Source organism: Carcharodon carcharias, chromosome 18 (genome assembly GCF_017639515.1).
Source record: "Carcharodon carcharias isolate sCarCar2 chromosome 18, sCarCar2.pri, whole genome shotgun sequence".
Lineage (NCBI taxonomy): Eukaryota > Metazoa > Chordata > Chondrichthyes > Lamniformes > Lamnidae > Carcharodon > Carcharodon carcharias.
The window spans coordinates 48,265,278-48,292,706 of NC_054484.1; the positions used below are offsets into that span (position 1 = coordinate 48,265,278).

The 27,429-nt window shown below is 41.3% G+C and overlaps 1 protein-coding gene across 1 annotated transcript; it reads right to left on the bottom strand.

The window, feature by feature from the left end:
• Window positions 1-7,677: 7,677 nt before the first annotated feature.
• tex55 (testis expressed 55) lies at window positions 7,678-27,407 on the bottom strand. The gene is made up of 3 exons (XM_041210743.1): window positions 27,114-27,407; window positions 15,778-15,840; window positions 7,678-7,741 (listed from the first exon to the last, which is right to left on the bottom strand). Exons 1-3 carry the CDS (start codon window positions 27,336-27,338, stop codon window positions 7,694-7,696), a joined length of 336 nt encoding a protein of 111 aa, XP_041066677.1. The 5' UTR covers window positions 27,339-27,407; the 3' UTR covers window positions 7,678-7,693.
• Window positions 27,408-27,429: the final 22 nt, after the last annotated feature.

A 27,429-nucleotide genomic window follows, 5' to 3' on the forward strand; every position in this document is an offset into this window, starting at 1 on the left:
CTTTACAATTGTGGCGTTCACTGCACTTCCCGTCCAAGTGTGCACATGAATCACAGATACTATTTTCAAATTTTAGGAGGCCTCATTGTGCCCATTAAATGGCTGCTACACAGGCTAATTCATCCCCTGATGTCTCCTGGCCCTTAACTTTGCGTGGATTATCTTCACCACAACTTCATGGACCCTAGAGCCTAGGGCCATTATAGACAAGACCCACCCCTCCCTCACCACCCACCTACATCCCAAACGCTGAGCCCTTCCCCTGCCTGTGCTGAGTGCTGTGCACCTGCCCATTTCAACTGCTGCAGCTGTTTAACTGCTACAATCTGCCCCAATTTCCCATTCAGTGGCTTAGATGCACTCAGGGTTGGATTCTTGCTGAAATCCCACCCTGCATAGTCAATGTGTGTTCCTTTGGACAATGCAGTCTTGTGCCAACAGATCAGATGGGCAGATGGAAATCACAATCTGTTATATTACCAATGACAGGGTGCACTGTAACAGAGTGGAATTCCTGCATGTTTGTTGAGGAGAGTGAAATTTTAAATTTTAGTGATTAATCTTTGCCTGCTTGCAATTCAGCATGTTACTTAAATTTACTGGTTTTTAAAGTTTTAAATTTCTTAGAGGTTTGGGCAGGACTAATCAAGCAACTCAAGCCCTCTGCTGGAGAGCAGAAATTGAAAAGCTGCTCTAGAGGCCTCAGTTTTGAAAACAACCATGAGTGACATTGCAGGAGGAACACAAGTTTATCAGTTGGTGAGAAACTGCTGTTAGGGAGGGTCTTCAAGTAGCTGAAAATTAGAAAAAACACATTCTTCTTAAGAGAAGGAGCTACTTAGATTTCAGTAAGAAGTACAAGCAAGAGGGAAGTAAAGTTAAGTCCAGGCCAGGTAAAATAAAGTAGTATAAGTAAACCAAAGTAAAGTTAACATAAGGGAAGTAAATTGAAGCAATGGCAGGGCAGCTCGGTCATGTGGAATGCATATCCTGTAACATGTGGGAAGTTGGGACGCTACCAGTGTCCTAGACAACCACATGTGAAGCAAGTGTCACCACCTGCAGAACCTTGATCTCCCGGTTTCAGAGCTTGAGCAATGACTGGAGTAACTGTGGTGCATCTGCGAAGCTGAGAGCTACATGGATAGCTTAGTTGAGAGCTAAGCAGATAGTTTAAACTAGGTTGGCAGGAGGCTGGGAACCTGAGGGCAAATTCAGAGCAGGGAACGGAGATGGAGAGTTAACGAGTGACTCTGAAAGACAGAAGCACAGGTTAAAAAGTGTACAGCCCAGGAATCTGGCAGTGTTAAAAGGTGTATATGTAAATGCAAGGAGTATAGCAAATAAAGCCAATGAGCTGAGGGCACAAATAAACACATGGCAGCATGACATTATCGCCATAACAGAAATTTGGCTTAAAGAGAGGCAAAAATGGCAGCTCAACATCCCTGGATATAGAGTTTTCAGGCAGGATAGAGCGGGGGATAAAAATGATGGGGCTATAGCATTATTGGCTAAAGAAACAATTACAGCTGTGAGGAGGGATGATATACTAAATGAAGTACTAAATGAGGCCATATGGGTTGAGCTCAGAAATACAAAATGGGCAGCCATATTGCTAGGCATATACTATAGACCCCCAAATAGTGGAAGGGAGTTAGAAGAGCAAATCTGTAGGCAAATTTCGGAGTGCAAAAACAAGAGGGCTGTAATAGTTGGAGATTTCAGCTACCCTAATATCAATTGGGATACGAACAGTGTGAAGGGCACAGAGGGCGCAAAATTCTTGAAAGGCATTCAAGAGAACTTTTTCAGGCAACATATAACAAGCCCAATGAGAGGGGACACAATTCTCAATTTAGTCTTAGAAAATGAAGCTGGGAAAGTGGATGAAGTAGCGGTTGGGGGCTAATTTGGAGATAGTGATCATGATACAGTTAGATTTAGCATCCTTGTGGAAAAGGACAAAGAGAGAACAGGAGTAAAAGTTCTAAATTGGGGGAAGAAAATTTTACAAAGCTGAGAGGTGAACTGGCGAAAGTGGGCTACAGCTACCAGAAGAGAAAAGAGTGTTAAATCAGTAGGAGGTATTCAAAAATGAGATTCTACGGTCAGTGTATACATGTCCCTAAAAAGAAAAAGGGTGGTACTGCCAAATCTAAAGCCCCCTGGTTTTCCAGAAGTATACAGGATAAGATAAAGTGGAAAAAGAGAGCTTATAACAGTCACAAAAAGCTTAATACTGTAAAAAGCTTAGAGGAGTGTAGAAAGTACAGGGGTGAAGTAAAAAAAGAAAATTAGAAAAGCAAAGAGTAGATACAAAAAAATATAAGCAGGTAAAATCAAAGAAGACCTAAATTTGTTTTACCAGTACATTAAGAGCAAGAGAATAACTATGGAAAGGGTAGGGCCTATCAGAGGTGTACAATCTAACTTGTCCATTAATTAAGATGTGGGCAGGGTTCTCAATGAGTACTTTGTCTCTGTCTTCACCAAGGAGAGGGATGATGCAGACATTCTAATTAAAGAGGGGGAATGTGAAATATTAGGTACAAGCAGCATAATGAGAGCGGAAGCACTACAGGTGGATAAATCACCAGGGCTGCTTGGATTGCATCCCAGATTGTTAAAGGGAGCCATGGAGGAAAAAGTAGATGCTCTTAGCATCATTTTCCAATCCTCACTAGATACAAGCAAGGTACCAAAGAATTGGAGGTTTGCGAATATTGTACCAATATTTAAAAAGGGTGCGAGGGATAGGCCAGAAAATTATAAGTCAGTCAGTCTGACTTCGGCGGTGGGCAAATTATTGGAATCAATTCTGAGAAACAGGATAAATTGTCACTTAGAAAGGCACGGGTTGATCAGGGATAGTCAACATGGTTTTGTTAGGGGAAGATCATGTCTTACTAACATAATAGAATTTTTTGAGGAAGTAACAAGGAGGATTGATGAGGGTAGCGCAGTGGATGTTTTCTACATGGATTTTAGTAAGGCACTTGACAAGGTCCCACATGGCATACTGGTCAGAAAAGTGAGATCCCATCGGATACAGGGGAAGATAGCAAGTTGGATCCAAAATTGGCTTAGTGACAGGAAACAAAGAGTAATGGCCGATGGATATTTCTGTGAGAGGGTAGTGGTTTCCAGTGGTGTTCCTCAGTGTTGGGGCCCTTGCTGTTTGTTGTATATATTAATGACTTGGACTTAAATGTGGGAGGCATGATTGGGAAATTTTCAGATGACACAAAAATTTGCCAAATAATTGATATAGAAGACTAAAGCTGTCGTCTCCAGAATGATATCAATGATTTGGTTGAGTGTGTGGAAAAGTGGCAAACGGAATTCAATACAGTGAAGTGTGAGGTAATGCATTTGGGGAGGGCAAACAAAGCAAGGGAATACTCAATAAATGGGAGGATATCGAGAGGGTTTGAGAAAGTGAGAGACCTTGGTGTGTATATTCAAAGGTCCTTGAGGGTTGCTGGACAAATGAATAAGGTGGTAAAGAAAGCATATAGAATGTTTTCCTTTATTGGACGAGTTATTGAATACAAAAGCAGGATGTAATGCTGGAACAGGATAATACTTTTAGGCCATAGCTGGAATTTTGTATACAGTTCTGGACACTAAATTATAGGAAGGACATAATTGCTCTGGAGAGAATACAGAGGAGATTTACAAGAATATTGCCAGAGCTTGAAAATTGCAGCTTTGAAGAGAGATTGGATAGGCTAGGGTTGTTTTCCTTAGAATAGAGGAAGCTGAGGGATGACCTAATTGAGGTGAGCAAAGTTATGAGGAGCCAAGATAGGGTAGACAGGAAATACCTGTTTTCCATAGCTGAGGGATCAATTAGCGGGGGCACAGATGTAAGGTGATTGGTAGAAGGATTACAGGGCACATGAGGAAAAACATTTTCACCCAGAGGGTGGCGGGTGTCTGGAGTTTACTGCCTAAATTGGTGGTTGAGGTTGAAATACTCAGCATATTTAAAAGGTACCTGGATATAAGACCATAAGACCATAAGACATAGGAGCAGAAATTAAGCCATTCGGCCCATCAAGTCTGCCCCGCCATTCAATCATGGCTGATAAGGTTCTCATTTTCCTGCCTTCTCCCCGTAACCTTTGATCCCCTTACCAATCAAAAACCTATCTCAGTCTTAAATACACTCAATGACCTGGCCTCCACAGCCTTCTGTGGCAATGAATTCCTTAGATTCACCACTCTCTGGCTAAAGAAGTTTCTCCTCGTCTCTGTTCTAAAAGGTATTCCCTTTACTCTGAGGCTGTGCCCTCGGGCCCAAGTCTCTCCTACTAATGGAAATATCTTCCCCACGTCCACTCTAAGCAGGCCTTTCAGTATTCTGTAAGTTTCAGTCAGATCACCCCTCATCCTTCTAAACTCCATCGAGTATAGACCCAGAGTCCTCAAACGTTCCTCATATGTTAAGCCTTTCATTCCTGGGATCATTCTCGTGAACCTCCTCTGGACCCTCTCCAGGGCCAGCACATCCTTCCTGAGATACAGGGCCCAAAATTGCTCACAATATTCTAAATGTGGTCTGACCAGAGCCTTATAAAGCCTCAGCAGCACATCGCTGCTTTTATATTCTAGTACTCTCGAAATAAATACCAATATTGCATTTGCCTTCCTAACTACTGACTCAACCTGCAAGTTGACCTTAAGAGAATCCTGGACTAGGACTCCCAAGTCCCTATGCACTCCAGATTTCTGAATTCTCTCCCCATTTAGAAAATAGTCTATGCCTCTATTCTTCCTACCAAAGTGCATGACCTCACACTTCCCCATGTTGTATTCCATCTGCCACTTCTTTGCCCATTCTCCTAACCTGTCCAAATCCTTCTGCAGCCTCCCCACCTCCTCAATACCACCTGTCCCTCCACCTATTTTTGTATCATCTGCAAACTTAGCCAGGATGCCCTCAGTTCCTTCATCTAGATCATTAATGTATAAAGTGAAAAGCTGTGGTCCCAACACTGACCCCTGCGGAACTCCACTAGTCACCGGCCACCATCCTGAGAAGGACCCCCTTATCCCCACTCTCTGCCTCCTGCCAGACAGCCAATCTTCTATCCATGCTAGTACCTCGCCTCTAACACCATGGGCTCTTATCTTACTGAGCAGCCTCATGTGCGGCACCTTGTCAAAGGCCTTTTGGAAGTCCAAGTAGATATCATCCATTGGCTCTCCTTTGTGCAACCTACTCATTACCTCATCAAAGAATTCTAACAGATTTGTAAGGCATGACCTCCCCTTGATGAAACCATGCTGACTTTGCCCTATTTTACAATGCACTTCCAAGTATTCTGAACTCTAATCCTTAAAAATGGACTCTCAAATCTTACCAACGACCGAGGTCAGGCTAATCAGCCTGTAATTTCCCGTCTTTTGCCTCACTCCCTTCTTAAACAGGGGGCTTACATTAGCAAATTTCCAGTCCTCTGGGACACTCCCTGACTCCAGTGATTCCTGAAAGATCACCACTAATGCCTCCACTATCTCTTCAGCTATCTCCTTCAGAACTCTGGGGTGTAATCAATCTGATCCAGGTGATTTATCCACCTTCAGACCTTTCAGTTTTCCTAGCACCTTCTCCTTGGTAATGACCAACATACTCACCTCTGCCCCCCGACTCTCTTGAACTTTGGGGATGTCACTTGTGTCTTACACTGTGAAGACTGACGCAAAGTACCTATTCTATATGCACCTGAAGTGCTGCAGCCTGCAAGGTGACAGACCAGGTGCTGGAAAGTGGGATTAAAAATGAGCAGCTATCTCCTTTTTCCTCTTTTTATGGCTGGTGCAGAAAGGATGGGCTGAGTGGCCTCTCTCTGTGCCATAACTTTTCTATGGCACTATGGACTGAAAGTCAGGAAAATTTCCCTCTAAGTATGAGAATGTATGGTAAGCACCTCAGCTCATCATAGTCATTGAGTGTGTTGCCACCCTTTAGTTAACCACAGCATGGAAGTCCTGCAGCTTTTTGCAGAGAAACTGGGGCAATCCAGCAGATTGGATTTGTTTTTGCCAGTAAATTGAATCCCCAATTAAACTCACCAGTACTTAATCTTCAACAGTAGTTTTTAGGTGGGCCTAAACTATGCACATTGTGAGCAAGAGTTTCATTTTGATTATTTTTAAAATTCAGTTCACAAGATCAGGACATTTCTGACAAGCCAGCATTTATTGCCCATCCCTAATTGCTTTTGAGAAAGTGGTGGTGACCAGTGAGTGCCTTGCTAGGCCATTTCAAAAGGCAGCTAAGGTCAGTCACATTGTTACATACAGGTCACATTTTGACCATGCTGCATAAGAACAGAAGATTTCCATCCTTGATGTTGTGTTTTTATGGCAATTTGATAGGTCACCATTACTGATGCTAGCTTTTTCCACATTTAATTAATTAACTGAATTCAAATTCGCTAGCTGCCATGGAGGGATATGAACTCACTTTTCCAGAATATTAACCTAAACCTCTAGATTACTAATCCAACATAACATGATCATGATGTTACCTAACTCTATAAAACTGAACCATAAAGTGAGATTGTAACTTCAAAATCACTCTCATCTATTGGTTTTCACACTGTGAAGTCAAGATTTATTCTGTTTATCAGCAAGTTATTTTTGTCAGCATTGTGTTATGCCAGATATTGTAAATACTAACAAGTCCACACCCTGCTACCAAAAGCTGGTAACTGAGGGGTTACTGTCTGACTTTATTCTCCCTGGAAGCAAGGCCCTCCATTGGGAACATATATCTGGATGCATTCTGTGCATGATTTACTGATTGATAGTTTTAAACGTACAGTATGCACCCAATTTTCCTATAAGGACTCCCACTGTACAAAGTTCCCTAATTGGAAGCACAAAGACAGAAAACTAAACCTACAGAGCAAATAGGCAGAGAGAAAAGTGATCCAGCCTCTTCTGATGCCTCAGCCATGTAAGACAGTGAAAGAATAAGCCAAAGAAACTAACAAGGTCCCAGGTTTGATCCTAGGGTTTGATTTCGACTAGGGAAGCAACATAAAAGCTTAGAACTGGCCCCAGCGTCCCAAATTAGGCTGGGAAAACTGACCAGAATAGCTACAAGAATTTCTGTTGTTGACTGCTGTCCAACAATCCCTGTTGGATGTGTGCAAGTGTTGGTAGGTATTGGCTGGCACAAACTGTCACATAGGGATAATGCCCATTTGTGGAAGGTACTAGAAGGTGGCCAGCCATACCTTGAAGCCAACCCCAAAAAAGATTTAAATTATAAATATGACAGAGAAAAGGAGGAAGAAAAGCAGAGCAGAGACAAAACACAAAACCAGCAAATGTAAAGCAAACATGACATGCAAAAACAATGATGCTTTCAGGTGTTTAATTGTCTTTCAGAAAACACTGAAGTTAGCACTGTAACAGCTTAACAGCAAAAACATGTAGACTATACATGATTGCAAATATGGATGACCTGATTTCCTTGCTTTCTCCTCAGAAATGAGATGCTACTCGACTGATCCATTTGTGGTTATTGATCACTTGCATTAAGTTTTCTATATGTACACTGTGCTGCACATGATATTACAGTAATGGAAACAATAAGAGAAGACTTGATTAAAAATCAAAACACGCCAAGTCCCACATAATGCTTTCATAGCACACCTTGCTGGAATGCAGTTTATTCCACACAGATTTCTTTGTCACGCATCCAGATCAATGCCTGTACCTGTTATAGAGTAGAAATAGCCAGTTATCAAATATATACTTTATTGTGCTCACTCTCGAGTAATAAAATATCTGACTCATACTAAATTTAAAATGCATCAATATTTTCTGTGCTGTACAGCCCAGTTTGTGAGATAAATATAAAAATGTCATAATGGTAGAGAAACATTATCACAATTCAACAAGAACGAGTAACATTTGAAGAATTCTTGAAGAAAATATAACAAACATTTTGTGGCAGGATCTAGAGGGAACAAAAGTAACAATATAACTGATATGGATTCTTTAAAGGAAATGAAAGTGTCACCAACTTGCATCGCTTGAGCTCAAAATTTTTTTTATCTTTTTATGGGATGTGGGCATTGCTGGTTAGGCCAGCATTTATTGCCCATCTCTACTTGCCCTTGAAAAGATGGTGGTGAGCTGCCTTCTTGAACTACTGCAGTCCATGTGGTGTAGGTACACCCACGGTGCTATTAGGGAGGAAGTTCCAGGATTTTGACCCAGTGACAGGGAAGGAACAGCGATTGTTCCCAATTCAGGATGGTGAGTAGCTTGGAGGGGAACTTCCAGGTGGTGGTGTTCCCATGTATCTGCAGCCCTTGTCCTTCCAGATGGTAGAGGTCATGGGTTTGGAAGGTGTTGCCTAAGGAGGCTTGGTGAGTTTCTGTGTGCATCTTGTAGATGGTACACACTGCTGCAACTGTGCATCAATTATAGAGGGAGTAAATGTTTGTGGATGGGGTGCCAATCAAGTCGGCTGCTTGGTCCTGGATGGTGTCAAGCTTCTTGACTGTTGTGGGAGCTGCACTCGTCCAGGCAAGTGGAGGGTATTCCATCACACTCCTGACTTGTGCCTTGTAGATGGTAGACAGACATTGGGAAGTCAGGAGGTGAGTTACTCACAGCAGGATTCCTAGCCTCTGACCTGCTCTTGTAGTCATGATATTTTTATGGCTAGTCCAGTTAAGTTTCTGGTCAATGGTAACACTCAGGATGTTGATGGTGGAGGATCCAACAATGGTAATGCCATTGAATGTCAAGGGGTGATAGTTAGATTCTCTCTTGTTGGAAATGGTCATTGTCTGGCACTTGTGCGGTGTAAATGTTACTTGCCACTTGTCAACCCAAGATTGGATATTGTCCAGGTCTTGCTGCACAGGGGCATGGACTGCTTCAGTATCTGAGGAGTCGCGAATGGTGTTGAACATTGTGCAATCATCGGTGAACATCCCCACTTCTGACTTTATGATGGAAGGAAGGTCATTGATAAAGCTGCTGAAGATGGTTGGGCCTAGGACACTAAACTGAGGAACTCCTGGAACTGAGATGATTGACCCCCAACAACCACAACCATCTTCCTTTGTGCCAGGAATGAATCTCAGAACAAGAAGGGGATGGGGACAATACAATGCATTGAGGCCCAGGAGGAGAGCAATTTTTGGAGTGAGATTTTGAGAGCGTAGTCACCAATTGGATGTAAGGAACAGGTTATGGAAGACAAGGTGGCTACCTAAGGAATGGGGCAAGGCAGCAAGGAAAGATTCAAGATAGAAGCATCCAAAACAATTTATGCTTTGAAACAGATTTGAAGCTCTAGTTCCCTCTGGGGAAAATGAGCACTATGGCAGGACCATCAAATAAATATCTAAATGCAAAAAGGAGATGGCTCAAAGAGAGGGGTTTGTGCTGGGGTTTGGGTGGGGGGTGGTGGTGCGGAGGTGTGGAGTGATCAATGGCATGACTAGGAATTCATTAATAGCGGGATTTCATAGTTAAAAGTGACTTGGTGCAGTGTACACCAACATCTTGTTGCCTCCCAGATGTTAGGATAAGGAACATGTCCCATAGGCTGGAAAAGATTGTGCAAGACAAGGTAGAGAAATTGGTTATCATGGTCCATTTGGAGCTAATGATGTAAATAAATAATGGCCTGTAGACCTCCAAAATTAACTCAGGAGATTAAAAAATAATCTTCGGAACAAGACTTCATGGGCAGAATTTTACGAGTCGGTGAGCGGGGGCGGGACCCGCTCACCAACGCGTAAAATGACGCGCGGTGATGTCGGGGGCGGGGGGGGACCTCCCAACGTCACTGCACCTGATTTAAATTTTCAGGAAGGCAGAAGCGCAGCGAAATCAGCTGCGGGCCCGCCGACCTGTCAATGAAGATTTTGTAAAAATTATGGACATGTCCCAACTCATGTGACATTGTCACATGAGGGGACATGTAAGGAAAATGTTATTTTTCTATTTTTATCTTTTTTACATGTACAGCCGATCTCCCTGGGGCAGCACTTAGCCCCAGGGAGATGAGTGTGCCCTTTCGTGCGCATGCGTGAAAGAGTGCACTCTCGATTTTGGGATTCTCCTGCGCCTGCACAGGGAGTGCACAGAACTTCTGTGCGGATGTCACGCTGGGCGGGCCTTAATTGGTCCACCCACGTAAAATGGCGGCGCGCCTCCAATTGCTTCCCCAGCAAAGTGCTAGAATAGGGAAGGGAGATTAAGTAATTCAATGAGTCGCCTGGTAGTATAGAACTTGAGATAAGCCAAAAAAAGAGACATCAGCACAGATGCAAGAATACCAAATTTCAAGGGGAATAACAATTTATACTACATGAGAAAAGGGTGCTGATTGGTTGGCAAGTGGATTCTGATTGGTCACAACATTGTCATGGAGAATGTACCGGGGAACAGTTAGCCCCCAAGCTTTTGTTGAAATTCAAAAAGGGCAAGTCGACTCTGATTGGTCAAGGTGTTCCATGGGGCATGCACCAGGGAACAGTTGTTCCCCATGCTTTTGTTTAATTGGCAAAGGCACAATGCCTGGACATGTTCTTTCTGCTTGCAGAGAACAGGGCCCTATATTTGAATATATGTAGCTTCTTGTAAGTGTAGGTAAGCCACATTGTGAGCCCAACACATAGGGTGGAATTTTCCGCTTCCATTGGTTGCAGGTGTTTGGCAGCATGAGCGGACAATATGGTGAGAAGGCCAAAAATCAGTTTTACGCCACCATGAAACCAGTTTTAGATCCTCCGCTCCACCCATCAATGGCAGGCCGCACTTCCCACTGCCGCACGTAAGGAAACAAATACTTTAGCATCTTATCATAAGCCCTGCTCGCTGGAATCATCCCCCCCCCCCCCACCAAGCTATCAGTATCCTGGGGGTTACCATTGACCAGAAACTGAACTGGACTAGCTATATAAATACTGTGGCTACAAGGGCAGATCAGAGGCTAGGAATCCTGCTATGAGTAACTCACCCTCTGACTCCCCAAAGCCTGTCCACAATATACAAGGCTTAAGTCAGGAGTGTGATGGAAAACTCTCCATTTGTCTGGATGTCTGCAGCTCCAACAACACTCAAGAAGTTTGACACTATCCAGGACAAAGCAGCTCACTTGACTGGCACCGCTTCCACAAACATTGACTCTCCCCACCACCAACGCACAGTAGCAGCAGTGTCTACCATCTACAAGATGCACTGCAGAAACTCACCAAGGCTGCTTAGGCAGCACCTTCCAAATGCATGATCACTACCATCTAAAAGGACAAGGGAAGCAAATACATGGGAACATCGCCACCTGGAAGTTCCCCTCGAGGCCACTCACTATCCTGACTTGGAAATGTATTGCCTTCACTGTCGCTGGGTCAAAACCCTGGAACTCTCTCTCTAACAGCTCTGTGGGTGTACCTGCACCACATGGACTGCAGAGGTTCAAGAAAGCAGCTCACTACCACCTTCTCAAGGGTAATTAGGAATGAGCAATAAACGCTGGCCTAGCCAGCGACTCCCACATCCCATAAATGAATGAAAAAACGCTGGATCATCCAGGCATGTCAGCATGATTGCGCGGCCAACTTGTTTCACAACTGAACATAAGCAACGTGCACCTGGTGAGCTGCACTTTGCTCGGGATTTCGAGGTTTGTTTGCCTATCCTGCTTCAGACAGCACTCGCGGTCATCATTGCTAGACTTCACAGGCAGCATCACAACACTTTTTGGGGAGCTCACAGGCAGGTCTCTACCTACCAGACCAGCCACAACACAGGGTGGCTGTTCAACGGCTGCAGGGCTATGGCTGCGTGATGAAAGGGAGCAAGTGGGCTGAAGCAAGGGAAGAGGCTGCAGGGCGAGGGCTGTACTGGGGAAGCAGGGTATCCCAGGGAGTCTGTGGGGGCACATATTGATCTGTGCAAGAGCCTGAAGATGGTGAGGGTGGAGGAGGCAGTCCCCAAGGAGATGAGGCCAGATGGAGATGTGAGGTTGTGTGTTAGAGAGTGAGTGGTGATGTCCCTTGAGCTGGCAGTGAGTGAGATGCCAGTGAATGTGTGATGGCCTTGTGAGTGTGTGAGTTTAGAATGATGAGATGATTGCCTTACCCTGGCGGCATAGATGAGATCATTCATCCTCTTTCTTCACTGCATAGCCAACCCCTTCCGTGCAGCATTGGCACTGACCACCACTGCCACCGCATTCCAAGCTGGAATGGTGAGATTGCTGGACCTCCTGCTGCCAGAGCAGGGGTGAAGGACATCACAGTGGGCCTCCAAAAGGCATTCCAGTGATGGGTCACTGAACTGTTCTTGGGTTTCAGGGCCATGTCTTCACTGGAGCAGGCCTGGGCAGCAAGCATTGAAAACAGTATGCGCGGCTGCAGTTTATATAGGCACCCGGAGTGATGAAACGGTGAGATAATGGTGTGGTGAGCAATTCAGAGGCCACCTGTCACCAAGATGGTGTATTTCCTGTGGCTGCATAATTAATTAGGTGGGAAGCGTACGCTACAGTGTGAATATCCGCCACTGCAGCCAGCAGGTATTGCACTTAGTGCAATTCTAGGGCGATACCACCCATAATCTTAAGTTGATCATTAGTGTAATTTGCAGTACTCTCTAGATTGTTGAGTAAGTGTTATCCCATCACGGAATCACATCTAATGTTGAAAACTACGTTCTGAGTTTTGCAAGCATGGGCTGGTTGAGTACAGTCAGTACTCTGCCTGTTGCGAACAGCCGAAGGGACCAATCAGGATCAGTTAATAGGAAAGAGAGAAATAGATCAGCATAATATTCATGCTGAAAGCAGTTTAGAAGAAGGATGCAATGGGCAGTTTTGTTTTAAATGTGGGAAACCGAAGTATAAGGAATAGTTCAGACCAAAAAAAGGGAAAACTAATAGTGCAAAATAAAGCAAAAACAAGTTAAAGTGTATGTAATGCAATTTACAGAATGTGAGAAATAAGCTTGGTGAACTTTAAGCAAATATTTTACAGGGAGATCTACACTTCATTGCATTAACAGAAACCCCTAGTTGCAAACTGGACAAGAATGGAAAATAAACAAATTAATATATAACTTATTCAGAAATATTGGTAAAGAGTCAGGTGGCAATACTGATAAAAGAGTGGAAACATCCAGTACATAATGTTGACGAAAAGAGTCAATATGGTTGGAGCTTAAAGAGAAAAAAGATTTTATTACGTTAGTATGAGTCTATTACAAACTTCCCAATTAAGGGAAGAAAATAAAAGAGGAAGATTGCAGTTAGATTAGACTGTTGAGTAGGAATAAGAAAATTATTGTTCTGGAAGATTTTAATTATCAATTTATTGTTTGGAACAGAAAAGGAGTAAACAGACCAAAGGGACTGGAATTTCTAAGATGTATACAGGACTTCTTCCTCAAGCATTAAGGTAGGAGGCCTACAATGGCAGTGGCATTACTAGATGTGGTTATGAATGATGACACAGATCAAGTAAATGAACTAAATTTGAGTGAACACCTTGGGTGCAGTGCTAGTATAGTAAGATTTAAGATCCACTAGAAAGGGAAAATTATAGTACAAAACCAGAATACCAGATTGGATCAGGACAGTTTTAGAAAAATGAAGAGCAAGCTAGCGAGAGGTGGAAGAAGACATTTACACAAAGTTTTGCATTGCAACAGTGGATATTGTAAAAGATTAAATTACAGAGTTCAGAATAATTATATTCTATTAAAACAGAAGAAAACTAATGTAGTCTTAGGATGCCATGGATAAACAAAGAGATCAGAAATCTATTCAAATAGGATACGATAATAAGAAAAAACCTAAAGAGAATATAGAAATAGGAAAATAGGTTAAAAGAGGAGTAAGTTAAGATTCTGTGTTAGAAAATTTTTTATAAAACATCAAAAGGAACATTAAAATATTTCAACAGTGTATCAGTAAAAGATTTTTTAAAAGCATGGTGGATCCCTGAGAGGACAGGGTTATCAGTTGGTGATCACAAGTTATGGAAGTGCAGGAGCAGAGGGAGCTGGGTGTATATGTGCATAAGTCATTGAATGTGGCACAACACGTTGAGTGTGTGACTATTAAAGTATACAATCTTTATTAATATGTACATAGATCCCAAGAGCAAGGAGATTATGCTAAACCTGTATGAGACACTAGTTAAGCCTCAGCTGGAGTATCGTGTCCAGTACTGGGCACCACAGATTAGGAAAGGTGTGAAGGCATTGGAAAGAATGCAAAAAAAAATTCACAACAATGGTTCCAGATATGAGGAACTTTGCTTATGAAGATAGGTTGAAGAAGTTGGGACTGTTTTCCATGGAGAAGAGAAGGAGATATGATAGAGGTATTCAAAACCATAAGGGATCTAGACAGAGTAGATAAAGAGAAACTGTACCCACTCATGACAGGATGGAGAATGAAAGGACACAGTTTTAAAGTAATTGGCAAAAGAAGCAAAAGCCATATGAGGAAAACCTTTTTCACACTACAAGTAGTTGGGGTCTGGAATGCCTCAGTATGTGGTAGAGGCAGGTTCAATCGAGGCATTCAGAAGGGAATTAGACAGTTGTCTGAAAAGGAAGAATGCGCAGGGTTACGGGGAGAAAGCAGGAGAATGGTACTCGGTGAATTGTTCATTTAGCGAACCAGTGCAGACACTAAATGGCTTCCTTCTGCGCTAACTGTTATCTGATTCTGTGAGGTATCAGTCTTTTCCAAGAGAAGGATATCTGCAGAAAATTCCAATGAAGTTTTTGACAGCAAGAGAAGTGATTATGATGGATGAAAGGAAATTCTTAGCTAAGTGTGTCTAGGCATCCTTGTTCACTGGAATGAAATAAGACAACCAATGTACTCCGTCGGGCTAGGCCAAAAGAAGACAAAGACCAAGGACTGACAGATACATCTGAGGATACTGAGAAAGACTAGGGAGAACATTGCTGGGCCCATAAAATTTATACACCAAGACTGTATTGTGTGTGCGTGCTTGCTGGAGGGCTGAAGGCTGGCAATGTCATATCTATTGTTAAAAAGAGATAGTGTGGTAATGGCAGGCCAGATAATTTATCATCTTTGGTGGGGAAAATTCTAGAATCTTCAATGAAAATGAAGTTATGAGGTATGATTCCACAGGAGCTGACTAACATCATCAGTTTCATCTAATGGATTTTGCTCATGTGTAGGTCATCCAGGCAGAATGGTCAGCAGCGTAATCAATCCTAGAATAACAGAACACCCAAGCACAGTCCTCTTCATCCAATAACCGCAGATGTGCATTAGCCAGCAATTAGCAGATGGAAAAACATAGAAATTTCCCTCATCTAAACCAGGGGCAATTATGTCAGTTGTAGCACCCTAAAGCTGCCCTTTTGAACTTTAGTAATGAAGTACAGATCAAGGATCTAATCAGGACTTCCTGGTCTGTTTACCTCAGTATCACATTTCACAGTATATTTACCCACTGAGGTATCTTGACAAAAACAGAACCACCTGGAAAAACCCAGCAGGCCCGGCAGCATCGGCGGAGAAGAAAAGAGCCGACGCCTCGAGTCCTCGAGGCGTCGGCTCTTTTCTTCTCCGCCGATGCTGCCGGGCCTGCTGGGTTTTTCCAGGTGGTTCTGTTTTTGTTTTGGATTTCCAGCATCCGCAGTTTTTTTGTTTTTATCTCTGAGGTATCTTGACAACCCTGGTCAACAGTGCTTCATTTACAGAGATAGGTTTACAAATTTTTGAGATGTTTTTCATACCTGATGTAACATGAACTCAAGTGGGTCATCGGGTCTTTCATATACCAGATTTTCAGTCATCCTCTGTAAAATAAAACATATTTAAAATGCTTTGGCATTTGTTTATAATGTTTAAATTTGAAATTCCGTCTGAAATGCAAATCATGAGTATTGTCACGAGTTATTTGGATATTTACAAATTTATTATAATTGCATTTTACAAGTGTTAATTAATAAAATGTGTTTATCTTATAAAAGATAGTGTAATAGGTGAGCTAATCAATTGCACATATGTATAAACTGTACAGTGAAATCCATTGTGGTCTAAACCCTTCATATAATTACTTATCCATCCCTTTACCTGCTCATTTAGCCGACTGAAATTGTTTTTTTCACTTGCTGTGATATTTTACTTTTGGTTTAAATCGAATGTACAGTTTTTCCAGAGTGTTTTTGTTATACATTTATTGTATTTGTTATTTGTAGCCCATAGACTCCATACTAATGTGCTATTCTGATTTGAAAGCATGGAAATCTACTTTGTTCCTGACCTCTGCTAATGCTGCTTTCAGCTTGCAATCATCAACATTAGTTTCTCTTTGGGCAAACACATCTTATACATTACTATACATAGAACAACCTGAGTTTTCCATACTTGCACAGCCCAGTCATACTTTTTGACCCATTTACACGAAGAAACTTGAAACCTTAGCTAGTATCTCTGGCCCTAGTGTGAGATGACAAGTACCTCCACTTACAATGTTGCCAGCAACTCAATTATTTAGCAATTTGTGATTTTATGCAACTTTTCCACCAGTGTAGATTTTTATCATCTACTGCGACTATAACATACTTCCTATCAAGATTGCACAAATGAGGAAGTATGCTGTCCAAATCCAGGCATATATTTAGTTTTTGAGTGCATGTGTTCCAATGAGAATATTTCACAAGAAACTTCAGACACATTTGTTCATTGTTAGAATGATCCTAAGTTAAAATGATCCTAAGGATCAAAAGAAGCTATTTGGAGGCCTGGGAGGGGTGCAGGGGTGGTGGGGGGGGTGGGGGGGGGGTGGTGGTGGGGAGGGTGATTTGTTGGGTGATCAGTGTGCAATAAAGTGTCCTTCTGGGACCATCAGGTTCAGTACAAACAGCTGCATTTTAAATGAAAATGAACAACCTCACCTAGTTCACAGTGAACCTGAATACACAGCATAAAACTCTCACAGACACCGAATTGGCATTTGGAGAGCTATAAGATTTAACTCTTATGGAAAATAAATCACATCGGTCAGAAAGGAATACTTGTGATGTAGGTTTTAAGGAACATTGAATTTAAATTCCATTGATAACAATTTGGCTACACTATTACATTGATTACAAGATTTTATCTCCGGGTCTGATGTCCAGCAGAGGCAAAGGCGGTAAAGGCCTCGGTAAAGGGGATGCTAAACGGCACCAGAAAGTCCTCCGAGATAATATCCAGGGAATCACTAAACCCGCCATTCGCCACCTCGCTTGTCGTGGGGATGTTAAACACATCTCCGGCCTCATTTACGAGGAAACTTGTGGGGTTCTCAAGGTTTTCTTGGAAAATATCATTATATTTTGAGATCCCAGTGCACTGGGCAATTTTCAAGGGCCCCTCATTTATTCAGTGCTAATACATTCCCAGCAGGATTTTCACTCAGTTCTCTGAGCACAGTTATTACAGGAAGCAAGGTTTCTTGGATAAGAGACTGTGTAGAAGTAACTCCTTAAAGCAGCACTTGCATAGCTCAGTGAAATCAGACATTTTCTGCAGTGTCTTAGCTCTAAGATGAAGGCTGAAGTCTGCTGATGTCCAGAAGACAGCCTACATTTTTATAGTCCAGAACACCAGTTGGTGAAGGATATTACTAAAGCCAATCTTTACTTAGGCTAACATTAATTAGCAGGATGAAACTTTTGAAACACACACCTCCTAACTCAACTACACCCCAGTGTCACTCAGTGTCTCTTTATATCTGCTCAAGCGAACCCCTCTCCCCTCTGAATTAATGCCCTCCACCTGCATATGATTAGACACAAATGATAGACTATTAACATGGATTGGGTCATTTGTCTCAGCAGTACAGCAGTAAAGCTGAAAGCAAACAAAAAGGAACAAACTGAACCAAAAAAACAAGCACGAGAGAAATACAAAGGAACTAGAAACAGTCCAAGAGTGAGGATTAGTCTACCTAAAACACTAGGACAGTTATGGTTTTAGGTAGCTGTGCCCCCACACGACTCAGGATTGTATCAGCTGGCCTCATGTCTTGACTCCAAATTGCATCCCCAACGTTCCTTAATTTCAATGTGTTACAATCCCCACTGAGGTTACCCCAGGACAAGCCTGATCCCAGAGTGGTACGCAGCTTGATAGATTCTAACTTTTATTTGTTTGTTTAAATATGTGAAGAATAGCTACTGAACAGGGTCACAGGAGTCAGTTGATGAACTTTTTACAAAACAATAAGACATTTATTTAACATGAAAAGATTAATTATATTACAATACTCCTTCACCCACAACTAAACCTTTACAGATTAGTAAGGATAACACAAGTCACAAAAGCTATCTTATACTTTAATGAACACAGTAGGTACCCAGTCCATGTAAACATCTGGCACCTGGTGGTCAGCCACACCACACTCTGATCTCAAGTGACAGATGCCACCTCAACCAGATGCTATGGATCTCTCTTCAACTCCCCCCAGACTCTTGACACACCGTGAGCCAATCAGCCTCACTAAATTCTGTCCTTCACACAAGGGTTTCCAATCTCCACTCTACAAGACCTCACCTTGGAATCTTCTCCCAAACCAATTCTTGCTCTCAGACGCCTTCCACATGGGTTCGCCTCCAGGGTTTCAAAATGTCCTTCTGATGTTCTTCTTCCCTGGGTCACCACATTCATTCAAGCTATCTTCCATGCCCCCTCTCTCTTGTCAACTCAGCCTTAACAGTGTACCACTGTTTCACATGCCCGTGGCAAAGAATTACAGACCTTCAGTTGTCTCTTTAAACCTTTTTGCTACTTGCAAGCTGTCTCACTTTAAATCTGCTTTCTGTAGCTTTTATCTCTTTAAATCTGAAGCTTGGAGCCTTTCTCTCTGTCCCTCACTCTTAACTTCACTTAACAGGACCTTTTCCCAGGTTCCTGTCCTTCCTTTAACTACAAGTTCTCCTTTGGACTTTCCCCTTTTCCACTCTCCTGGATTTTTTGGGGTTTTTCTTCACTTGGGACCCTTTTGTTCTTTTGGGAAATCTGCAGTTCCCTCTCCCAGTGTCCAGTCTTTCTGGGGTCCTGGCTTCAACTGAACTTAAAATTGCTGTTTCTTTAGTTCTGTGTGTATGTCTGTGGGAGGAACCTGCTAGGCAACAGCACTATTCTTTCTACTCTTGTGTATTTAATTTTACTTTATAGGGGTCATAAACTTCTCATTAGAAATGCAAGCAGCCTTTTAAAATGAAACTAAAACTCCACTTGACCTTTTTTGACACACAGATACAGAAATACAAATCAAACTTAAACTTTAAAGCTAAAACACATTCCTAACCCCCACAAATACAAATATAACTTACTTAAACCATCTCTATTTCCTAACACCTTCCCTTTGGAGAAAAGAAAGCTTCACACAGTAAAGGTTTCTTTACAATGGATTTCCATCCTACTCACACGAATCTAACATCATAAACCTCTAACAATAGCTTATTACATACTACACAAATAAACTTTCCATTTCGTTTCATAATTAGACATGTTGTATCGCACAATTACAAAATCGTACTTAAACAAAGTCAATAAGTGTAATAAGATTAGCAGAATTTGCACATCATTGTATTATCATACCTCAACCCTTACGTTTCTTTTTCCTCTTATTCCCAGTCTTTAACTCAGCAAAGGATGCTTCATTTAAGTCTACAGTCCAATTGTCCTTTTCGTTCACTGTGGGCGTAATTCCATCCTCAAGCTCATTTTCTGAACCCAAGCATGATAAATTCTCATTTCGATTTAGCGAAATCAAAATGGCATTTTTGTACATTAACAACTCATTTTTTCTCTGGTCACAATCTCTTTTTGCCATTTCAAGGATGTTATTGAGATGCTTTTTAATGTTCGTACAAAAGTGTTTAATACTCCTGCTTGGTTTGATCTTTAAATTTTCATGATATTGTTATTTCTCCAGGTCCCGTTTCAAACAGACCTTTTCCACTTCTTTTTGAGCAGTGTCAATTCTCCCTGTGCAGTTTCATAGTTCATTCCAAACCTTCAATTATTTTACATAGTCTGTGAACTATATCATTCCACTGCTTTCCAGGTTTTGAATGGTCTTTTTCAAACCGTCCATTTGGATTCCAACTGCCGTCTTTTGTATATTAGCGCCGGCAAGCGCTTGTAACTCATTGTCTCTGGCCATTGATTTTTCCAGACCATTTTCTGCTTACAGTCCTTTTTGTGGCAATTCTTGATTTCCAATTCTGCATGCACATTAGCTGTTTTCATATTGTCCATTACTGAGGTTGGTACATCAGTAATTTTACTTGGGTCAGTTCTTTGTTCAACTGGACCACAATTCAGCAAAGAGCTTCTATTCACAGGAACAGCTTTGGAACCATGACACTCCATATCACACACCTTCTCTTTCCTTTCATCCAGTTTGCTTCAAAATTCGAGAATCTCATTGCTCTTTTCCCAACAAAGTGATTACAGTTCATTAGTTTTGGTTCTTAATTCTGCATTCAATCAATTATGCTGATTTACCAACAATTCCCTTTCTTGTTCAAGGCATTTTCCCTGATATTTCATAGCAACTATTGATGCTTAAAGTTCATCAAGTTTTAACTGAAGTTTGACCTTTGTTAGAACTGCTTCTACAACTTTATCATTTAGGCATTTCAAGTCCTCAGTCAAGTGTTCTACATTCTGGTGGCTGATTCTCAATTGCTTTCATCAATTCTCTTCTTTCATTAGCAAACTCCTCTTTTACACATGAATGTTAGTTTTCTATATTAATCAGATTTTCCTTCAATTGTTAGTTATCTGCAATAGTGTTTCATTTTTGGCCACAATAGTTTCCTGAAGTTTGTTAAGATCAACATGATCAACCACCTGATGCAATACGGTCGTTGCCACATTACTGTCTCCACTAGCCAAATCATTACCCAGAATAAAATCCACCCCTTCAATCGGTGATTTAGGAATAATTCACGCTGTAACAATTCTATTTACAAAGCAACTTTGTAAGTTAACTTTACATAAAGGAATAAGTTTATGAATTCCATTAACATCCCTTATTAATACTTTTTCCTTCATAAAACTATCTGGAACACAAATTGATCATCAGTCACCATCAATGATTGATCTGCCCCTATATCCCTCAAAATTTTAATCTGTTTACTTATTTTGTTGGAGGAGTAAGGGGACACTTCTCCCTTCGATACAAAACATCCAGGCCCTCTGTTAGCCTGACATCCTTCACCAGTAATCAAAGAAGAATTTTATGGACTATCCTGAATCATATTCCCCCTCCTGTATGTTCTGAGGCATAGGTTTCACCTGTACTACTGCTACAGTTTTAATAACCATTTCCTTTTCTCATATAACCTTTCCTGGGGATTCCTTAAGCATTCCTACTACTGCAATACCACTTAATTTCCAGCAATCTGCCCTAACATGCCCCACCTTGTTACAATGAAAACACTTAGGCTTTTGAATGTCACTTCCACCCTCATCACCTTCCTTTCTGGTTTGAGGATAAATTTCTTGAGAATTCCCAACTGTGCCTTCTCTTCCTTAACTAATTGCCTTCCTTTCACCTTCCCATCTTCTATCCTTCTCAGGCTTATGATGATGATGGAAAAAAAGCTTTAGATTTATGGACCACTTCATAATCATCAGCCATCTCTGCTGCCTGTCTAGCTGTTTTAATTTTCTGGTCTTCAACATGGGTTCTAACAACAAGAGGTAGTGAATTTTTAAATTCTTCCAAGCGAATTATTTCCCTAAGAGCTTCATATGTTGTCTCTACCTAAATGCCCTTACCCAATGGACACGGTACTTTGCTTTACCCTTTCAATATAGGTCTGTCTAGGCTGCTTCCTTATATTCCAAAATCTCTGCCTGTATGCCTCAAGGACTAACTCATATGCGCTCAGAATAGCCTTTTATACTGCATCATAATCCACCGATACCGCTTCTGAAAGTGAAGCATAAGCCTCATGAGCTCTTACCAACCAACTTCGACAGTAAAAGGAAAGTCAAGATTTCTTTTTGCCCCTTCATTTTCCTAGCTACACTTTCAAACGAAATAAAGAATTCCTCTACACCCCTTTCCTCAAACATCGAAAGAGCTTGTACAAGTGGGGGCACCAGCCACCAGCATTTTAAGCTGGAATTCTCTGTCTCTCTCTTTTTCTTCTTACTCCTTTTCTATCCTCACAATTTCTAATTCCCTTTCCTGTTTCCTATCTCTCTCCTGCCTTTCTGCCTGCTCCCTTTGGAATGCCCTTTCTCTTTCCTTTTCCTCCAATTCAATCTTTTTCATTTGCAACTGAATTTGAGCCCATTCCAATGACCCACCCCTTGGAGAACTTGGTCTCTTGGGTATTCCTTCCAACTTTAAATGCTGTGCCATATCTTCAATTATGTCTGATTTCATTACCCCTGCAGGTAGTCCTAATTGTAACTTATCTGTCAATTCCATCAGCTTACTCTTGGTTAATTTCTCTAAACCAGTCAGAGTTATATTTTCCATCTACAAAAGAATCTTAGCAACCTCCAACGCCATTTCAAATTCCAATCTGTATAATACCTCACAGCAACTCCAATTCCTATGTCCAGGAGCTCTTTACCTCCAATAACTTGTTTAAAGGATTCACAAATCCCACCATTGTCAAGGATTTCAAGTCCCAGGCCAATTATTATTCCACGTCCAATCACCCACTGTTCATATTTCAAATCCTGCAACAGCCCCCACTTGTTACAATCCCAACTGAGGTTACCCCTGGACAAGCCTGATCCCAGAGTGGAACCCAGCTTGACAGATCCTAACTTTTATTTGTTTGTTTAATTACAGAATAGCTACTGAACAGAGGCACAGGAGTCAGCTGATGAACTTTTTACAAAATAATAAAACATTTGTTCAACAAGAAAAGATGAAGCATATTACAATACTCCTTCACCCACAACTAAACCTTTACAGGTATATACAGATTTGTAAGGATAACACAAGTCACAAAAGCTATCTTATACTTTAATGTATACAGTAAGTACCCAGTCAATGTAAATCTATGGCACCCTGTGGTCAAACACACCACACTCTGATCTCAAGTGAGAGCTGCCACCCCAACCAGATGCAATGGATCTCTCCTCAGCTCCCCCCAGATGTTTGTCACACCGTGAGCCAACCAGTCTAACTGAATTCCATCCTTCACACAAGGGTTTCCAATCTCCACTCTACAAGACCTAGCTTTGAAATCTTCTTCTAAACCAATGCTTTCTCTCAGGTAACTTCCACAAGTGTTCAGCTCCAGCGTTTCAAAATCTTCTTCTGATGTTCCTCTTCCCTGGGTGCATTCAAGCTGTCTTTCATGCACTCTCTCTCACCAACTCAGCCTTAACAGTACCCCACTTCACATGCCCATTGCAAATAATTACAGACCTTCCGTTGTCTCTTTGAACCTTCTTGCTTCTTGCAAGCTGTTCTCACTTTAAACCTGCTTTCTTCAGCTTTGGTCTCTTTAAATCTGAAGTTTGGAGCCTTTCTCTCTGCCCCTCACTCTTAACTTCACTTATCAGGGCCTTTTTCCAGGTTCCTGTCCTTCCTTTCACTACAAGGTCTCCTTTGGACTTTCCCCTCTTCCACTCTCCTGGATTTTGGGGGGTTTTCTTCGCTTGGGACCTTTTTGTTCTTTTGGGAAATCTGCAGTTCCCTCTCCCAGTGTCCAGTCTCTTTGGGGTCCTGGCTTCAACTTCCAACACTTGTGGAAGTCACCTGAGAGAAAGCAACTGAACTTAAAACTGCTGTTTCTTTAGTTCTGTGTGTATATCTGCGGGAGGAACCTGCCTATCTAGCCCCCCTGTTGCTAGGCAACAGCATTATTCTTTCTACTCTTTTGTGTTTACTTTTACTTTATAAGGGTCGTAGCTTCTCATTAGAAATGCAAGCAACCTTTTGAAATTAAACTAAAACTCCATTTGACCTTTCTTGACACATAGATACAGAAATACAAATCTTAAATGTTAACGCTAAAACTCATTCTTAACACCCACAAATACAAATATAATGTACTTAAACTACCTCTAGTTCCAAACACAATCTCACAAGAGCACCCAACATGTCCCAAATGAATGCACTAATGGAGTTCATGTAACAGAAGGGGGAAATCCTCTGCATGTCTTCCCCACGCCATTGGAAAACCCAGGACACATTGAGCCTAACCCTGGTGTTCTCCTCCCTCTGTGTTCATGAGAAGAATTTAAGCCCCATTGTTGGAGCTGACTAGACAGAGCTTTCCTGTACCTTTCATTCTGCTGTGTACAATGTGATGCTAACCAAAAGTTGAAAAGAGTTACAGTTCCAGGCACTGATATATTTAACTTTGATGAGCGCAAAAATTACATAAGTAGATCTGGTGTTGAGTCAAGTATTTCATATCATTCCCAATACTCTAAATAGTTCCTTACCTCTGACATTCAGAAAACATTCCAGCTTGTTTTTATTGTTATGATCCATAAATACTCAGTCTGATAGATGAAGGCAAAACAGAATTTTAAATTACTCTGAAATGAGTTGTGAAAAAAATTCAACGTGACTTAACTCAAATGTAGTTGCTTCAGAAACATATATAATCATGCGTAGGCAGTGATGTTGAAATTTTTGCTTTTTAGTTCAATGTCATTTGTAACTTTGTGATGTGCATCTATCCATTAGATTGATTGCTGGAAATGAAGGGTCATCCACCATTAGGAGAGATTAAGTGGAACGTGCTCATATTTTCTCGTATTTAGATGAATCAGAGGTGATCTAATTGAAATATAAAATTCTTAGAGCGCTTGACAGGTTAGATGTTGAGAGTTTCCCCAAATAGAGAGTCTAGAATTAAGAGATCTAGAATAAGGGGTTGGCCATTTAGGAATGGTATGAAGAGAAATTTCTTCACTCGAGAGTTGGAAATCTTTGGAATTCTCTGATCCAGAGGGTTGTGTTTTTGCATACCAAAGGATTTAAGAGATATGGAGAAAGGTTGGGAAAAAAGAGTTGATGATAAAGTTCAGCCTGATCTTACTGAATGAGGAGGTTTGATGGCTCGAATTGCCTACACTTAAGCCAATTTTTTATGTTCTTATTCAAGTGGTATCCTAGACAATAAGAAGTCTAAGTACAGAAATTGGAATAATGGATGGCCCTGCTCTATACATGTAAGGGGCACAATTGACAACATTATACTGGAAAGTGCTTGTGCTGAGGAACAAGTAAAAACTGTTAGAATTGAATTTCTCGGGTGAACAAAGATTGCTTCCCTACTCAAGAATGCAGCATTAAAATTAAGACTGGATTTGAAAGCCATGAATATTATATCTTACAAAGCCAAGTTGTCCTGAACTCTAATGAGTGTTGAATATTCTTCATCCTTCAGGCACCTTTGGTGACCATGGACTTCCATTGGATTGGTCCAAGATTATGCTTAGCAAAGTACTGCAGTGGTTTGCTGTTGCTTTCTGTAGTATGGCTGACTAAAAATCTCTCCTGCTCTTACTGCCTGCCATCAGGCATATTGGAAGGATTTACAGGCTGATAATCAACCTGTTTGAGCATGTTATGAATGTACTTTTTATGGCCATTACATCCTGAAGTTGGACTTGAAGCTGGAACTTCTGTCCCAGAGGTAAGGACACTCCCACTAGCCACAAGCCTCCTATGTTTCTAGGATTAAGTAGTATAATTCAGTACTTTGTGTATATATGGTAGACTCAATTAACACATTCTCCTCCCCTGCCTCCTCTACACCAGTACACTGTATTGGGTTGAACATCCATTATCCAAGCTATCATTCCCAAGTAATTCAGAACAGCAATATAAAGAATTAAGGAGCAAATTATTTAAGAGTGTTTCATGATTAGTTTTTAAAGAGGCAGGGCCGTATTAAAATAGGGGAACATTTAATGCTGTAGCCATTATAGAATCCAATATAAGTTATCCAAACACATTTTTGAACAGATTCAAAGTTATCACCAAGCCATGATTTATCTTCACAAATTGATTCCACAGAATTTCCATCTTGCAAGATTGTGTAAAACAATGATTCAAAAGAATGATTACATGTAAGGCAGACTGAATAACTTTAATTACCCTAAGTAGTTCCTTACCTTTGAAATTCAAAAACATTCTAGATTGTTTTTATTGTTATAACCCATAAATACTCAAACTCATAGATGAAGGCAAAACAAGATTTTAAACTACTCTGAAATGAATTGTGAAAAAAAATCAAGATTACTTAATTCTTATCTGAAATCACAATATCATAAAGCCATTGCATCTGACCTATGCGCAGTTTAGTGTGGGCTCTTTCTTTTATAAGGTCATTGGCAAAAGAAGCAAAGGCGACATGAGGAAACAGTTGTTTTTGCACAGCAAGTTGTCATCTGGAATCCTCTGTCTGAAAGGGCGGTGGAAGCAGGTTAAATAGTAACTTCCAAAAGAATTGGATAAACACTTGAAGGTACAAAAATTACAGGAGTATGGGGAAAGAGTAGGGACTGGGGTTAATGGGATAGTTCTCACAAAAAGCTAGCGCAGGCACAATAGACCAAATGGTCTCTTTCTGTGCAGTATCATTCTATGATTCTAATTCCCTTTTGATTTTCTTCCTTCTTCTTCTGAAAGTGTTCATTTTTTCTGGGGTAGGATTCATAGTGCCCTCCAAGACCTCCCCCAAGTGGCTATTCCATGTGTGAAACTGAACAGTGAGTTGAGCCAAATCATAACCTCACCTTATGACCAGCAGGAATCAGACACTGATACCAGTTGGAAGGGTCCTATTGCATGCTGAGATTAGCCAATTTAACAAAGGACAGCTAACCTTTCTTGGTGGTTTCCAAGACTTCTATGTTCCTGTTAAGGAGAATGAGCAATGGGACAGAGCAGGGGGTTAACAATGGAGAACTGAAGTAAACCTTTTCTAATTCACACACAGCCACTCTTCCCTAAGAAGGGCTATGCAATATTAAACAGATATCACCAAAGAAAAATCCTTTCCTGCACTAAACTTAAACTCTAGGTAATGAGGCAGACCAGTAGTAAGCCATAGACTTTGAACAGCACACCAACCTGAAACATTTGTAGAATGTTGTGTCTCTCCATGTACAGCACAGATCGAGTATAAGGATCCTCAAAACAGGTTGAAAATTTGTCTTCAGAACTTGAAGGCCCCTGGGCCACCTTAGCTGCATCTGTAGTTTGACTTCTGTCAGTTGAAGGCTGAATCGCAGGCTCAATTGCAGGTTCAACTGGAATTTCACTTTCAACTATCAGCTCAGTTTTAAATTCGACCATAGCCTCAGCTTCTGATTCAACTGCGGGCTGCACTTCTCTCTCTGCTTCAACCTTTGTTTCTGCTTCAGATTCTGCTTCTGCTTCAGTTTGA